This window comes from Rhizoctonia solani, chromosome 3 (genome assembly GCF_016906535.1).
Source record: "Rhizoctonia solani chromosome 3, complete sequence".
Lineage (NCBI taxonomy): Eukaryota > Fungi > Basidiomycota > Agaricomycetes > Cantharellales > Ceratobasidiaceae > Rhizoctonia > Rhizoctonia solani.
This window is the reverse complement of record NC_057372.1, coordinates 3,153,048-3,168,693: the sequence shown is the minus strand read 5'-3', so window position 1 is coordinate 3,168,693 and position 15,646 is coordinate 3,153,048. Positions and strand designations below refer to the sequence as shown.

At 46.1% G+C, this 15,646-nt stretch overlaps 4 protein-coding genes across 4 annotated transcripts; 1 reads left to right on the top strand and 3 right to left on the bottom strand.

The window, feature by feature from the left end:
- Positions 1-274: 274 nt before the first annotated feature.
- RhiXN_03425 (alpha/beta hydrolase family protein) lies at positions 275-2,235 on the bottom strand (the record flags this gene model as incomplete). The annotated part of the gene is made up of 7 exons (XM_043323242.1): positions 275-310; positions 374-461; positions 524-639; positions 696-763; positions 1,413-1,559; positions 1,610-1,742; positions 1,795-2,235. 7 exons carry the CDS (start codon positions 2,233-2,235, stop codon positions 275-277), a joined length of 1,029 nt encoding a protein of 342 aa, XP_043178738.1.
- An 893-nt stretch (positions 2,236-3,128) lies between these two features.
- On the bottom strand, positions 3,129-10,913 carry RhiXN_03424 (RNA polymerase II transcription factor B subunit 2; the record flags this gene model as incomplete). Its single annotated transcript, XM_043323241.1, has 18 exons — positions 3,129-3,514; positions 3,578-3,609; positions 3,670-3,839; positions 6,031-6,175; positions 6,226-6,906; positions 7,531-8,527; positions 8,576-8,601; positions 9,228-9,369; positions 9,428-9,490; positions 9,566-9,605; positions 9,665-9,795; positions 9,851-10,004; positions 10,056-10,139; positions 10,192-10,260; positions 10,318-10,420; positions 10,475-10,578; positions 10,643-10,739; positions 10,792-10,913. The coding sequence occupies 18 exons, from the start codon at positions 10,911-10,913 to the stop codon at positions 3,129-3,131; spliced, it is 3,546 nt and encodes a 1,181-aa protein (XP_043178737.1).
- Positions 10,914-11,890: 977 nt separating this feature from the next.
- Positions 11,891-12,532, bottom strand: RhiXN_03423 (uncharacterized protein; the record flags this gene model as incomplete). The annotated part of the gene is made up of 3 exons (XM_043323240.1): positions 11,891-11,948; positions 12,003-12,431; positions 12,489-12,532. The coding sequence occupies 3 exons, from the start codon at positions 12,530-12,532 to the stop codon at positions 11,891-11,893; spliced, it is 531 nt and encodes a 176-aa protein (XP_043178736.1).
- Positions 12,533-13,000: 468 nt separating this feature from the next.
- On the top strand, positions 13,001-13,345 carry RhiXN_03422 (ribosomal protein L30p/L7e; the record flags this gene model as incomplete). Its single annotated transcript, XM_043323239.1, has 1 exon — positions 13,001-13,345. The coding sequence occupies one exon, from the start codon at positions 13,001-13,003 to the stop codon at positions 13,343-13,345; it is 345 nt and encodes a 114-aa protein (XP_043178735.1).
- Between the last annotated feature and the right edge of the window lie 2,301 nt (positions 13,346-15,646).

Here is a 15,646-nt window from a genome sequence, read left to right as displayed (position 1 = left end):
TAACCGCTACGTTCTAACTCCTTTCGAAAACGAACCCAGCCTCCGGTCGGGTGTTACACCACATTGGGTTACGACTACCTTTCTATTTTCTATCTATGGTGTGGTACATATGCGGTCTACGTGGTAATCGTACTAGCCCTGGGTCCGTGTGAAGGCCAGGTCACTCTTTTAAAGCTTGGATTTCAAGCCGTGATGTACATATATAAAATCCAAAATTTCGTGAGCTGTTGGCAGTTAGTTATTTTTGTGACACAAAGTCAACATAGGAAGAGGGTTACGAACCAAGCTCTTTGGGCGCTTCCTGAGGTATCTATGCCACCAGAGGAGAGCACCTTATTTAATCAGACCCTCGAGATGTTCAAAAGATACGTACCATGTGACCTGCGCCTTTAATTTGTATGTTGGTAGAGTTAGAAGCCCAGGGCCAAACAACATGTTGTGCAGATTCCCGTCCGCCGGACCTGCTCCGCAGCCGTCATGTCAATATAACCCGATAAGAGTGGTGAATGGATGAAGAACTAACACGTCACCATTGGTCGAGTCCATGATCCACTTCAATGGTATGCGTTGATCCAGCATCGGAAGCATTTCCCAAACCTTGCAGGGTAATCGTCCAAGTTCATTAAACGTAGTTGCTTCCTAGGTTATCCACTTCAACACTTTAGTTACACAGGCACTAATTATGATACACGTACCTGATATCCTGAATATTTCAGTTTGACACGATGTTCATCTTTGCCTGTTCCGTATTGGACGTAGTCTTCTAATGCGTCCGGATGCCATGTGTAGAAAGAAGATAAAGATGTATATAGAGACAAAATATATATTAAGATCTAACTAATTACAAAGTATGAACAAGAGTGAGATTGAGAGAGAATGGTGAGTCGTTTAGGAGGCAGAACTGGTCCCCTTATATACCTGCGAACAAACCAGTCGAGTCACTTATAGGAGTGATGCGTACTTACTGCGCATTACTGCGTATATATCTAATTGGTTAGTTCACACTGACTCGATTACATGGAAGGTACTAGATTATTCTAGTATATACAAGGTATTTCTACACCATGCTTGAAAAAATGGTGATTTGAGGAGTCCGATCCGAGCTGATTCACTGGATTCGAGGAATTCTAGGAAGGGATGAGGGATTGACAATCGGCAAGAGACATACCGATCTGGTCACTGCTCGCGTTGAATCAATGCACCTATGGGTGCCAACTCAATACTAGATCCCGCAGCTGCGCACAAAGGTTACATCATCGGGTCTGCGAATATGATTGACAAAAAGAGTGAGGAGCCGTCAAGTGCGGCTCGTGTACTCATTTGAAACTAATAAATGAATTATTTGAAGAGAGTGATATAATGACTCACAGTGCACACCCCCCCAAATGAATGACCGATTCCGAGCACTTTACGATCCTTGAAACTGCGTTCAAAGCGCTCCCAAGCATTTTGGTTGGATATTCGTTCAAGGTTCCATTGGAGTACGCCGTTTTGGGTTCTATCGGGGAGGTAGTTTCCAAGAAACTTGAGGATGTATCGTGCATGGACAGACCATTTGACTGAAAAAAGCAACAAACGCAAATCATTCAGATTGAGAAGCCACACGTACATGTTTCTCCTAGGCTCTTATTATTGATAAGCGCACTGTCTCCATGATTCGCTGCGTCGAGACTCCAGATTTCATCCACATTTGCTTGACCTTGAGGCATTGACAACAGGTATCGCAAGGTAGTTTCCCATATCTATCACACATAATCTTAAGCAAATGTTCCGCTTCTGAGAACTGAGACTTACTTCTTTATGAAACCCGCCTGCATGAAAGAGCACGACGGTCACCCCTATACTGTTGCCCGTACAAGACCTTTCCGGAGCGTACCGATCTGCAACGCTCCACATAGTAGAGTCATTCATAGAGAGCTCTTTGCGTCCTGAACTGATGTATTTTCTGAGTTTTGTGATCTCCTCGAACCTGGCGTCAGCAATGGCCTGTTGCTCAAATCCATTTAATCCAGATGGTACAACTGTTTGACTGCCTGGACCTGGTGGCATACTTTCCCGAGGTGCTTCAGCTTGGAACACATGAGTTGTACATGTCCAACTAGGTAAGAAGGACCGGATGCTTTCTGCCAGGAGCGGAGGTGGAGGCGTTGCGCTCTGTTGATTGGCGAGCGGAGTCAGAGTGCGGGGTTTAGTTATTCCCCGAAGTCTGGGGCCCTCAGGTGGAGGATAATACATAGTCAGTAGCCGTATGGGTGATGTTATGTTGTCGTATTTAAATCTCTAGGATTATGTATCAGCCATCACCATGTTCAGCCTCGGACCCGGCTCAGTCATCGGACCGGACGAAATTCACAAGCGCCCACACAATCGGTGCACAAATAAGCTCTCAACTGTGCCGTCAAGCTCTGAATTACCATACTTCATGTTATAAATATATACGCACAAGCACTTTGATATAAGTGATCGGAGGACAGACAAGGAAAATCGGAATAAGGATAGGAGTTGGAACGTCGCGCCAGCTCTCAGTTATGTAGCCCAGGCACTCTGCAGGAGCCTGAAAATTTCCGGAGGCCTCCGGAGCATGAACGAGAGTGAGAGCGTTACAAGTTGTCCCTGTAGAAATATCATGTATATAGTAGTAAATACAAGAAGGATCTGGAATGTACTGGAACATGCATGTAATCGAGTCAAGCGACGATACCTAGTCATATACTAGATGACTCGACTATAATGTAAAGGTATAAATACGGGTGCACTCGACCGTATAGTACCTCATCCTCTCTTTCTCTATTCACACTACTGTCTTTACTATCGTTTTGTATTGATATAATTCTATTTACAAACTTATTCTTTCTACAGTCCCTCCTACGCTCTCTTGACTCATGTGACGTGCTCGCAAGTACCCGGGAGGCAGTTCGGCTACACCTGGACTCGTGAGTGCTCGTGAGTAAAGTCTGCACATCTGTCTATAGATGCGCATAGTCTAACTGGCTAGTGTTCAGTCAATTCTATTTACCTCACAGTTCTCTGTTTTGCAGGATGATATCACTTGTGACTCGCGCATCAATTAAAATTTCTTCAATTTACTAGTAGGCGCCTCCATACGGTATGTAGAATAATGAGACTAATTAAAATGTGGCCCCGCTCCTCCACTTGTCCCAGATCGCGCCTGCCCCATAACGTTGCATACGCTGCACATATCCATTGTACTCCGCCTCTAGTTCCTCTGGGCGTTGATTGTTTAGGTCATTCTGTATATATGCGGCGAAAGCTGGGTGGGCATCGCTGTCTACAATGCTTCCTCCCTGTACATAATGGGCATTGAAATGGATCCCTAGGTTGCCTTTGGTTCTCCTGTATTCTGCGACCTGTCGATCAAACTCCTTCTTGGACTTATCATAAGCTGGATCGTTTCTGGGCGCCAGTCTATAATTTATCATGACATAGTCGATGCGCAAAAAATCGTCAGGCAGATATTTGTGATCGACTACTCGTTTTCCTGGAATGCCAACTCCTACAAAACACGAATTGGCCTGGTTAACGCTTATCTATCCACAAATATCATCTTTAAGCTCACCAACTATTTTTCCCGTCTGCGGACCCACTTCACTGTTATAGGATGAGAGGTGAGAAAGAACTGATTAAGCATTGCGCGCTTGCCTTTTATACAAGGTCATTTGTGGGGCATTCAACGCTTGGTCAATTGGAGCAAGGTTCGGATATCTTTGTGGGTTCAGGGCTGCATGATTGCCAGTCACAACATAACGTGTCGCGGCGATGACAGCCTGACGAAGGTTGGGATATACATATTGAATTTCGCGAGAGAATGCAGCGGCCATCTAAGACATACCCAGTAGACAGTGAGAATGAGAGAAAGATGCGCCGCGGGGAAAACATCCAGGACTTACAATAATTGCGCAGGGGAAAGTGCAACTGGGGTGGAGCTGTTGCGCTGGACAACCACTGGTTTATATAGATTTATTATTCTTCGAGACAATTCTATCTCATGGGATTCCCCTAAGCAACCCGCATGTCAAACGAACACAGGAGCTGTCTAGAATGTAGGAGTTATCTGGAATGATCATGCAAATCGCGTTCTTTGAGGGTTGGCCAGTAATTGGATTTTCGAGAACCCCGTTATGGTAGCATCCGATTATATCTATCACCCTAGAGCTATTCACAAGATCTGAATATTGCCGTATATTATTTTCAGTTCCAATTGAATGAATACGTATACATATGCCTCTTTAAGCCCAAGGGCTGTCATGATGACACGGAATAACTCTACACATCCGGTGATAACAAGAATATGTCAATGTAAGAAGTCACAGGGAAGTTGCCGTTGGTCCCACAGCCCAAGTCCTAATCTGGCAGGGCGCAATCGGGTTCGACATGGATGCCTCGTGTACTGTTGATAGATTGGTTTGTCACATTCATCGATGAATCTTGATGTTCGGCCCCGTCTCCTCGTAGTCAGCTGAGGACTCGGTAACCACCAAAGCCAAACCATAGACCATGCTGGGAAGTTCTGGTCCTGACCACTCTTGACGAAGAGCCTTTTTGGAAAGTGACTGGAGCCGGGGTTATGGTACTTGGTGGCCAGCCACACAATTGGCTGGGATGAGCATCCTCCTGGTATTGGCGGTGGGCCATGGAGCGAGTTGAGACAAGTTCTTTTTAGGCGCTCCGCCAAACATCTGCCAGATAGACCGAAGTCTTCAAAAATTACTTTCTGGAGCCCACTCCCCAAAGGATATCCCAGAGTGGAAATCTTGAGTAACATTGGCCTACGGGAGCGTTCGCGGACTCATAAAAGTAAGTTGACACTTCAGATTATGAAGGGTGACACTCCAGCGTGTTTGCGCAGCGTTCCAAAATGCTTAGAGAACACACCGGAACCGAATAGATCCAAAAGAGAAGGTCCCCCAAACCTGAGGGCTCTGGAGCTCGCCGGTGTTTTCGGGGCTCTTCATAGAGAAGGTTGGCAGGTCCGATGGGTGATATAAACTTACCCAGCATTACTGCAGCTATTTTCTGCGGCACCCTGAGTGCCCGAGGTCCTCAGAACGAGCTTGGGCAGTACTATATTTGATGCCCTACCGGGTTCTGGTTGAGATCGTCGTTACCTACCGCATACGAATAGCTGAGTAAGTGCATATAGGTCCCGAGAGCCACTGCCACGGTAGAAGGTATATCCATAGAGTATATTTTCGATGTATAATTATATGCGCAATGTGCATGGTCATAATTTAAACGGATATCAAACTCGTGCATTGATTTGAGCCACAAACCCCCTTATCCCGAAGGTCTCGATCAGGCTCGGTCAAAATAGCACCCGACCATCCAGTAATTCATGCTCGGGTTCTCAATTAGATTTCCAACAGAGCCAAAAAAGGAGAAAATCAAGCCTGGGACTGCCTTATGGGCTGCAAGAGTCACAATGCTGCAGCCAAGCGCCTTCTCAACGGTTGGCTAGCTCAGTTGGTTAGAGCGTCGAGCTAATAGCGAAATGCGTGTAACTCGAAGGTCGTGGGTTCGACCCCCCCGCTGACCATTCTTTTGCTTTTTGTCGCATCTTCCTGGCTTCCCCCGCAAAATTGATCAGGCATCAGAGGCAATTGCAAATTCCGACAGAACCAAAGACAATGAGCAGAATGTAGTAAAGGAGGCGTCATCCATTGACCGCTAACTGACTGTGGAGCCACGCTTTTTGATGGCGCTTAGGTCGCTTTTATCAGTAAATCCCCATTTTCTCCTTTTCTCGGACAGATTTGACGATTCTGAGAACGGACATCTCTGCGCGTCGAGCCTTTACATCTGTATATACATTTTGTTTTATCCCATTCGGCTTTGTTTTGGCTGCGCACTCCTTTGATTGCGACCGCTTAGCTCAGCATACGAGAGAAACTCGGTGGCAGTCCATGCGCGCAAGCTTACTAACATAGTCCGGGGGCCTACTGACCGACTGAAATTATGTTCCAAGTTGAAAGAGCGATTGAAAATAAGAATTTAATTGTTTGTTGTATGTACATAGTTAGGAGCAATCTCGTCGTACGGAATATGTGCTGGGGTCTCTCGGTGATGTTTGAATATCGTTGTAGCCCACGCAGCAGCTTGGGACCCGTCCATACCATGGTCATATCCATCGGCAAAACGTTGAGAACGAGCAGCGAACCTAATGAAAAAGTGAACAACCAACTAAAGTAGAGTTATAAGGTGGCATACTTGCGCATCGATAAAATTGGGGGTGATTCTAATGCCTTTAGTGCGTTCTCCTTCAACTTTTTTGAGCTACTATTAGGGGGATTATCTCGATAGTCTCTTTTTGCGTATCCCCAGACTTGCTCTATCATACTCAGCTCACAGTGGTACTTTGGGAGAAATACCACTTCAGTTCCCAGCTCTCGAGCAGCCTCTTGTAAGCCTGATTCACGATTATTGAAATCTGGCTGGTTCATCATTACCCGACGACAGCAACAGTCAGTCTTCCCTGGTTCACATCCCTTCGTGCAAACTGCGTTCAAATCGGCAAGATGACCGAGACCGCGCTCTCGAAGAATCCACGACATTCCCTTGAAACGATTGGGTTCGTTTGGGTCATAGAACTCCTGGGGTGAGCCGTCTGGGAGAAAACCATTCTCCATTCTCACAAACACGCGTTTGTCGTCCTTGTCCTTGTAGTAAGGCCAGTCCAGAAGCGGACCCTTGGGCATTCCATAAGCGGAAAGTGAGGAAAGCGAGCGTTTCGTGTGCAAAGGAGCATTGTCGTACACAAATATGTGAGTGAACTGGGGGAAGTGTTCGTTGACAATTTTGACAGCATCCTCTAGTTGAAGAATGACACGGTCGTTTGTAAACCATCCATCTTTGTTGCCCCCGGGAAACATTGTTACTCTCGCAGATTCACTAGATTCATTGTGAGTTTCAAGCTGTCGTACACCACTGTAAGGTGGGTACGCGCTGGTGAAGGCGGGCGCTTGTGGCCGTACTACTACACTAGCTAATGTAATCTAACTATCTAGGCTAACTACTTATCTAACTAAGTTGCTTATGGCAACAACTAACTATCTACTGGCAACGCGAGGGGGCCTTAGGCCTGGAGGTGTGGTGAGTTAGGTAAGGGGGTGGTGCGTTAGCAGAACTACTGGGGGCCGGCTACTTAGCTGGCTGATGCCTCCTCAATGTATATGAGACGAGGTAAAATCGACTTGGGGTCTCCAAGCGATTTCCCTGCTGTATATATAGACAAGGGCGCACTATTTACATGGTCTGTGCGCGTGAGAAAAGAAGTACATGGTGGGAAAAGGAAGCGTGCTGCGGGCTGCGCAGAAGCGTGGATTTCTCCTAAGCGCCCTTGGCACGGCATCTCGGCGCGGCATCTCGGCATAATAAGCGCCGAGGTCACGTGATTGAAAAACAAAAGATATCCAGTCCGTAAAAAATACTAAAAATAATAGAAAAAATAGGCGATTCCAATGGTATAATTAAGGGGATTGTAACATTAGCAATACACATTCCACTGCAACTTACCCATTCGGTCCACGCAACCACCCAAACTCTGCACACACAAAGTTGGCCACCATTAAACTACACCCCTCTCCTTTCTTGTGTGGTACTGGGCTTTCTCCAACAAAGACCCATCGAACTTTACGACGATCGTTTGCGTAAAAAATTGTCTTGTTGTGAAACCACAAAATGATGGGTTTCTCGCCAGGTAGTAATCGCAATGGACGTGTAGGATCTTCAACACCATCCCGATTATAAATTATTCGCCGCCGCTTGATTTTCTTCAGGAAAGGTATGTATACCTTTTGCCGGTATTCAACTACATCTTGTCGTTCGTGACCATCAAAGTATTGGCCCACAGGTTCAGATCGCCAAGAAAAACCAGCCCGAGAGAGCCAGCGTTGTGCTGTTCGAAGACTAATCTTTTTCTTGATGTCCAGTGTTTTCCGAACCTCTGGATCAGACAGAAAGTCCACCACATCCTGTGCACCCGCCAACTTCCCAGCTTTCTGTAAGTGAAGCCTGATTGCAGATGACACATCCTCATCCTCCAGTGTGGATACATTCCACCAACCTCGGATATTCCCAGGTAAGTCACCATAATTGATGAGTCGACGGGTCCATTTACGGATTGTTCGGGCATATGTATCTCTTCGATTATGCATACGTGCTGCATCCTTGGATGCCTGAATAAATTTCTTTCCTTTTGGCTCAGCCTCAAGGAATTGGTTCAGACAGGCTTGTATTGCAGTGTATCGCTCAGCAGTGATCCGGTCCAGGTCTTTGTACTTGTATCCACCTGATGGAAGTTGGGTCCGGCGTGCAGAATCAAGTGTGGCAAGTGCTGTCTGCGCTTGGGCAACAGTTGGTGGGCGGTAATAACTAAGTTCCCATGGGAGTTCTCCACTGCTAGAGCCAGAGTTGGAATCTCCTTCAGAATCAGAAGAGTCAGAGTCAAAAGAATTGGGGGAATTGGGATAAGCTGGAGGATGATCCAGTTCGGAGCCACAGGGGTCAGGGGCTGCTCCAGTAAGTCATTTAATTTGCATAATCTGCTTAAAGAGCCAACCTATATAGACTACATCCACTCCTAGTCTGCAGAGTGATGTCTCAGAGTCATTGTACAAGTCCAGTGGCTTGAATACACTTTTGTTGTTGTTGTCTTCATTGTCAAAATGAGCTGTTTTTATACGTTTTTGCTACCATGATATCAAAATAAAATTCATAAGATCTATTTGACACACTTACATTGGCCCTGGCCTTTTCAAGAGCCTGTAATTGCTGCCTTTTTTTATTGCTGATAGTCATTGGGAAGTATGGTTGCTCACTCAATCTAGTTAGCGGTCCCCCGGACTGTGTTAGTAAGCTTGCGCGCATGGACTGCCACCGAGTTTCTCTCGTATGCTGAGCTAAGCGGTCGCAATCAAAGGAGTGCGCAGCCAAAACAAAGCCGAATGGGATAAAACAAAATGTATATACAGATGTAAAGGCTCGACGCGCAGAGATGTCCGTTCTCAGAATCGTCAAATCTGTCCGAGAAAAGGAGAAAATGGGGATTTACTGATAAAAGCGACCTAAGCGCCATCAAAAAGCGTGGCTCCACAGTCAGTTAGCGGTCAATGGATGACGCCTCCTTTAACGAGAATAGTATTATAGTGGAACAGGAATGGAGCGTGATATCGTTAGCAATAGGCCCTCAACCGCCCCGTCTCTCGATATACTGCTTGATAAGTGCATGTCCATCCGCCTTGGCAAAGAACTGCCGATCTCGAGCGTTCTCATACAAAACCAGGTCCATTTCTTTTGCGTAGCGGAGAACCAACTCATAATCCGGTTGCGAGCCAAACTCGGTGTACAGGTACCCTGCAAAAATACATGAGCGGTGAATAAAGCAGGAAGACGAGGGGGGGGGGGGACTTACCTTCCGCTTCCTGCACCCGATTTTGTTCCATTTCCCAAAGACGTATTTGATCTTGCACCGTAACTGGAAGTAGTGGATTCTTTTGTGCACATGATTGGCTTCAGGGACACAAAGTTATGAACAACAAAATAAACGAACCTGCCGACGCATCTGGGGATGTGCGTGCGTCTCCAAGTAGCTAATAATCTGGAAACATGTGTCAAAGTAAGTCTTTGTCCAAGGTATAAAAGCACACACTTGTTCAGCAGAAATGCCTTTACCCAATGCACGCTTTACGCTTTCTCGTGTGATATGTCCAACGACAAGATTGGGGAATCGTGAGCGAAGCGCTACGAAGAGATTCAAGACCGAAGTTTGGAGTGGGTTATCTGTCGAAGAGTACAGGGTTAATGTCATGTCAACCAAGACGGTGCGTCCACGTACCTGTATAGGCGTATAATCGGTAGTTGGTTTCCAAAATGATAAACCCTCGGTCGGAGGGATCGGCACCAGTGGCGGATGTTGAAGGCGGGAGCGGGGGCAGGGAGGAAGTCAACGTCGTTGCAAGTCGGGTCGGGTAAAAAGATTTGTTCGCGTTCTATATGACGCAGAATAAGTGGCGGTGGTTCAAATAAAGAAAATAACTCACGTGCGATACATATACAATCCCATAATCCTTGAGATCCGTCATCATTGCATTTTGGGTGGGAGATAAATTATCGCAAGAGTATTCCTGAATGCCAGTGAGTATGCGGATTACCAATCAGGGGCAAAGAATACTTTACCTGACCAAGTTTCATCAAGGAAAGCATGAACAAGAAGCTAAGAACTTCAGCAATGTCCATCCTTCTCGCCTAAAAGCACAAATTAATTAGTACAAATTTTCAACGAAAGTGTTATAAGAGGCTTACGTCCGACATATGAAGGTACTGAAGCAAAATATCCCATAACTGCGCTCGCGGTGATTGTAGCAAAAATTGGAATCCAGTAGAAGTGATCTCGTGTCCGCCCCCTCTGTTCCCCTCTCGTTAGCGCCACCAATGAGTACATTGAAACTGCAGGACTTACCCTCGACCCTCTTCGAGCCAGCCGCCTGCGACCAACAAGTGCAATGCACCTCCACCAGGACGTTGCGCAGAGGAATTGGTATCCACCATATAATGAAGTATAGTCTAACCCCCCAAAACTCAATCGAACCAAACTAACAAAGTCGCAAGGGGGGAAACGAAAACGTACCTCCCAATGCTCCAACGCCTTCCTGTCCAATTGTTCAATGCTCATTTGTGATGACCCCCGAGAAGGAACAGGAAGTCCAAACGACCGATGTTCCCCGCTACATCAAGTTAGATACAAGCTTTGTTTAAATGGGGTTGCGAGTCACACACCCTCCTCGTAACGCTACTCGTAACGCGTCGCGATACGCGGTCGTGAGCATCACGCTTGGCGGGTTGGATGCCGAGACTCGGAGAATGCTGAGAGCTTTTAGGTCCGAGACCGAGGTTTGCATGTTGCTATAGGTGAGGTGTTGCGAGGGAGACGTGATAGAGTGGAATTGAATTGAGAGTGGGTGTGCTTGGGTATATAACGTAGCAAACGTACCTAATGGCTTCTGGCTTTGCCCATCCCATAAGGCCTTGTAATGGCACACCCGAATCACACCACAGAAGGTTTAAAACCAGTTGCCGGTCTAGCTGTCGGAGGAGACTGAACAACTCGAGTCAGTCGTGCTATGAGACAGGGTAACGAGTCAAAGCAAAACCAAAGAAGTTCCAGCAGAGGTAGATGCAAAAACAACAGGAGCCGACATGAAAAGCAGGATAAATCTGATTAAATCCAAGTAATTAAACACGAACCCTCACCGAAAAACAGCCAAACATGCGCTAGGTTTCGAGTAGAGTCTGTTAAGCGTTTGAGGCGGTTGTTGTTTGAGAAATGGGAGGAGGACATGTTCGGTTTCGTGGTGTGGGCGAGGCGGGAGTGGGTCCGAAGGTGCAGAAGGCATAGTGATTGTAATTCCGAATCAAAACAATACTTTTCGTAATCCACAGATGTACAGTAATAGACCGAGTTCAATCGTTGATCCAAGCGACGCAGGCGACCAAATGGTATATCAGGAACCCGATCTACAGATAGGAAGTGTAGTCTTTGCGTAAACAACCGCACCGCCCACCTTGTTATGGTGGTCAGGGACACGGTCAGGGATCGGAATTACTTGTCGTAACATAAGCGCCCATACATCGGGTATGTAAACAGAGTGCCCGAATCCATCGAATGACATCACGAGCCCATTCGTTTAATTCGATTCTTGTTGCTGCACTATCAGACCAAGTAAAGAAAAGCACTTAATTTGCATGAGTGTTTTGGCTAGCTAATATACAACCTTCATGATAAAGTTCAAGAAATGAATGCTTCCGATATTGGACCAAGCGCACATCCTGGATCTTCCTGACATTGTCCAGTGATTTTTTACGGTTCCAGTTACTTTTATGTGAGCCAGTCTTGCTGTTGGCCCTTGCCACCATTCGCGGTCTCGTATATAACCCTGAGGCGTAAGAATAAGTTCAAAGGTGCACATTTGTATCGACCGATAACTCACTCCAGGATATGATGCACATCCTCCTCTTTCTCAATGGCCACCAACCCATCGTCCCAATGAACAACCACCGGCCACCTAACACTCTCCGGCTTTTTACTCGCCAACGCCGACAACTCTTCCACGCCCCCAACTGATTCGGAATTCTTCACCAAGAATCGAGAGATCGTAGGAGGTGCTGAAAGTGAAGCAGAAATGGGCTGTGCACGGAGGTAGTCCAGCATAGTAGTATATTGGTCGGGCGTTGGAGGTGTGGTCGATATGTCAAGATTGAACTCGAGTGGGCGTTTAGGTAGCTTTGGGGTAGTCGATATTCCCGATTGTTCCGCCTCCAATCGGGCTGCCGCTGCTGCTCTGGGAAGGTATGGACTGGATAGCGAGGAGCGAAGCAAGTGCAGAATACGTTCAGAGTGGGGAGATCGCACATTATGGCTACAGACTTTGGTGAGATGAAGTTATGCTAGTGACAGCCAGTTGCGATAACCTTACAATATGGACAAATTTGGGATAGAACGGTGGAACCGGAAAGACATGATGGAGATCAGCCGATAGTTGAAAGTCACGTGTAATCCGGTGGTCCTTTCCCTTAGAACAAGTGCGGATTGTCGGTCTTTTAGTGGGATTTATATGGGCCGACTGTGTCCTGTCGTGGCTTATATCAAGACACTAGGTTCGAGTTCCCAGATAGGCATTGCAGATTACGGCAGGCCCCATCGTGCGAAATTAAATTACTATTGGTCGCCAATCATCCTTTAATACCCATGCTTGTTTCATATTAGATTACTATTACATACTTGAAGAGAGGTCGAGTCGATGTGCAAGTGAGGAGCCAGGTCTGTGAAGGTCGCGGTTAGAGATACATTGTCCAAATTAACAATTCAGCTCCCTAAGCGCCGGCGCTTAGAGCTCGGTCTGATCCACACCACGACAAGGTCAGTATCATAAACTAAGAACTTCTAAACAAACTGGTTGAGCAAATGCCTCTAGAATTGCATAATAAAATGAACTTGTCACGCATAATCACTCGCGGTATAGCCACCACCTCCAACCAACCGACTACTTCTGTACCCACCCACTTCCGCATCACACTCCGTCGCTCGGCCATCGGCCTTCCTAAATCCTCTCAACGTACGCTTGAAGCGCTTGGAATACATAGGAGGGGTGCAACCGTATTTCAAAAACACTCTCCAGAAGCGGCAGGAAAGATCCTGAGGGTAAAGGAATTGGTCGGGGTCGAGAATGTACCAGCGAGCGAGGTCAAGACAAAGCAACAAATGAGGCAGGAAAGAAAGGCTGTCAGAGGCTACTCGGTCGTTGAAAGATGGAAAAAAACTAGCACTTTGTAGAATTTTTATGTTTTTCTCCCATTAAACGCGCAATGGAATTAGTGGGCTGTCCACTTCGTTTATGAGCCAGCTTGTTGGTTCAGAATGGTATTTGAAGCGCATGTTCGCCCTGGTTTGAATGCTGCTGTTGTTTTGTCAACTATCCTGGTAACTTGTGGTCCTGAGAAGGGATCTCGAAGAAATGATATGATAATTGGAAATTAAAATTACTTGATTGCCCAAATATAAGGCTTTTGCGTGTTGACTTTGGCCACCTTTAATGTGCGTAGTCAAAAGCGCGTCCGATTATTTTTTGTCTCATTGCAGATGATTATTTAATGAATAAAACAACAGCCTTCGAGTAGACGCATATATTGATCACCAAACTTGGAACCTTCTCTATGAGGCCTCGAAAATCTCTGGAGCACTCTGGGGTTTTTGGGGCCTCCATAGAGTTTACGCTCACTATGCGGCTGAGTTACGACAATGCTATTGTTGGCTAGAAACAACAAGAGAAGACTGGACGATACGGCCGTATGTGGTGTCCTCGTACCGAAGCATTCAGTTTCATGTAATGTAGACTATTAAACTATTGGGGTTTAAAGCCAGTTTTCGCTTTCATTTGGCGTGCTGCCGTACCTCAGTCCGTCCGTGACGCGTCAACAATTGATCAAAGCCACAGAAACACACCCTCGTTAACTGAATGCGCGGAAAACCAGGACACCCACGTGCCTTCAGAGTTTAATCCCCAAAATTGAGTCCCAACAATTCTTCAGCTATGTGTTGCTCGTGTTATAAATTGTCCGGATCCAAAGCATCTTGTTAATTTTTTGATGAATACAAGTATGTGCTATCGAAAGACTGCCCAGGTGACATATGACAGAGTGCTCTTAGTAGTTGTTAGCATACAAATATATTATGATAAGTAGTCATTCGGGCTCAGAAGGCATCTATTATGGAAACATTTCCCGGAACCTACTATCGAGAGAATACCTCAATCTTATAAATTCAATCGTATAGATACGAAGATAATGAGTCTACGAGAGTACCCTCAAAAAGATTTTGCTATCATTCGATAAGACATGAAGCAGCATATACATAGGTGCTCCGAGTCGGTCAAAATGTGGATTACGAGTGCAGTGAATTAACAACGGAATCATCACCCCAGTAGCTCGTCAGATAAACATATACATAGTGAGTTTCGGATATCATTCGCGGAAAAACAATCATATGATGGGTCACCGCGGAGGTTGGCAATTCATCAGTGGTAATTGGTAATTACTTGTGCAATGATTTTTCTTGGGTCCAATTCATCACGAAATGTCATCTCAATCTAATTGAATGTTGTGCTTCCTTTCCTTTGGATTCATCCCAATGAGACAATCTACCCGGGAAGAGTGCATTCCCAATAGAAAATGGAAAGCAAAGCGCGTACGACAACTTGGGAGAACAGGAAAGGTATAGATATAGATATAACGATAAAAGGGTAATCCCACTCCATATGTTCCACAGACTGCGCGCAGATTCTCTGTAGATCTTCTTCGATAGCTGATTCAATTCATTAGTTTATATCCCTAGCCTTCATCAGAGTTCGCCTACACGTCCACTGGTGCCGCTTGCGCCTGGCTAAACAAGGGCTGCTCAGTACCCGAATCACCGGATTGTACAGAGCTATATCGGGGTTCTGGCGATAACAAACACATGTATGGGAATGATAGGGTTCGAAAGCTTCGGAGTCGAAGCTCCAAGTGAGTTGATATATGATAACGGCACGCAAAAGTTGTCATCAGCTTGGGTCATAGTGGCGGTACCTTTTATGGGGTGATTATCTTTAAAGCTACGGGCATCGTCCTTCGCGCGTAGATTACGCAGGTATTATCGGATATGTGAACTGGCGCAGAAGCTTCTTAGCATCCCCATTTATTATGCCCACGCACGACTAGGTCACCATCATTATCAAACTTGAAGCACTTCAAAGTGCTCCACTTGTGCCCTGTTAATGGTACAGTATCCCCTCGTTGTTCACAGTCCCTATTTTAAGATCGATGTAGGTTCGTATAATTGACCATGCCAATACAGCCACCTAAGCGGTCGCACATAGTAATACCTCGGCACTAAACATCAAGGGATGTATGTATCTGATCGCCACTCGATAGTTCGGTGCGGAACGCTTATCTCCGACTGGCCCGTCGATCCCCTTGTACAAGCCCGGCGAAGATGTCCGCTAAGTATTGTAGTATGTTTTGCTCCTTGAGTTGGGACAATACCCTAACTTTATTCATGATTTATGTGTTGAGAATTTCAGAGCATGTACTGGATTGT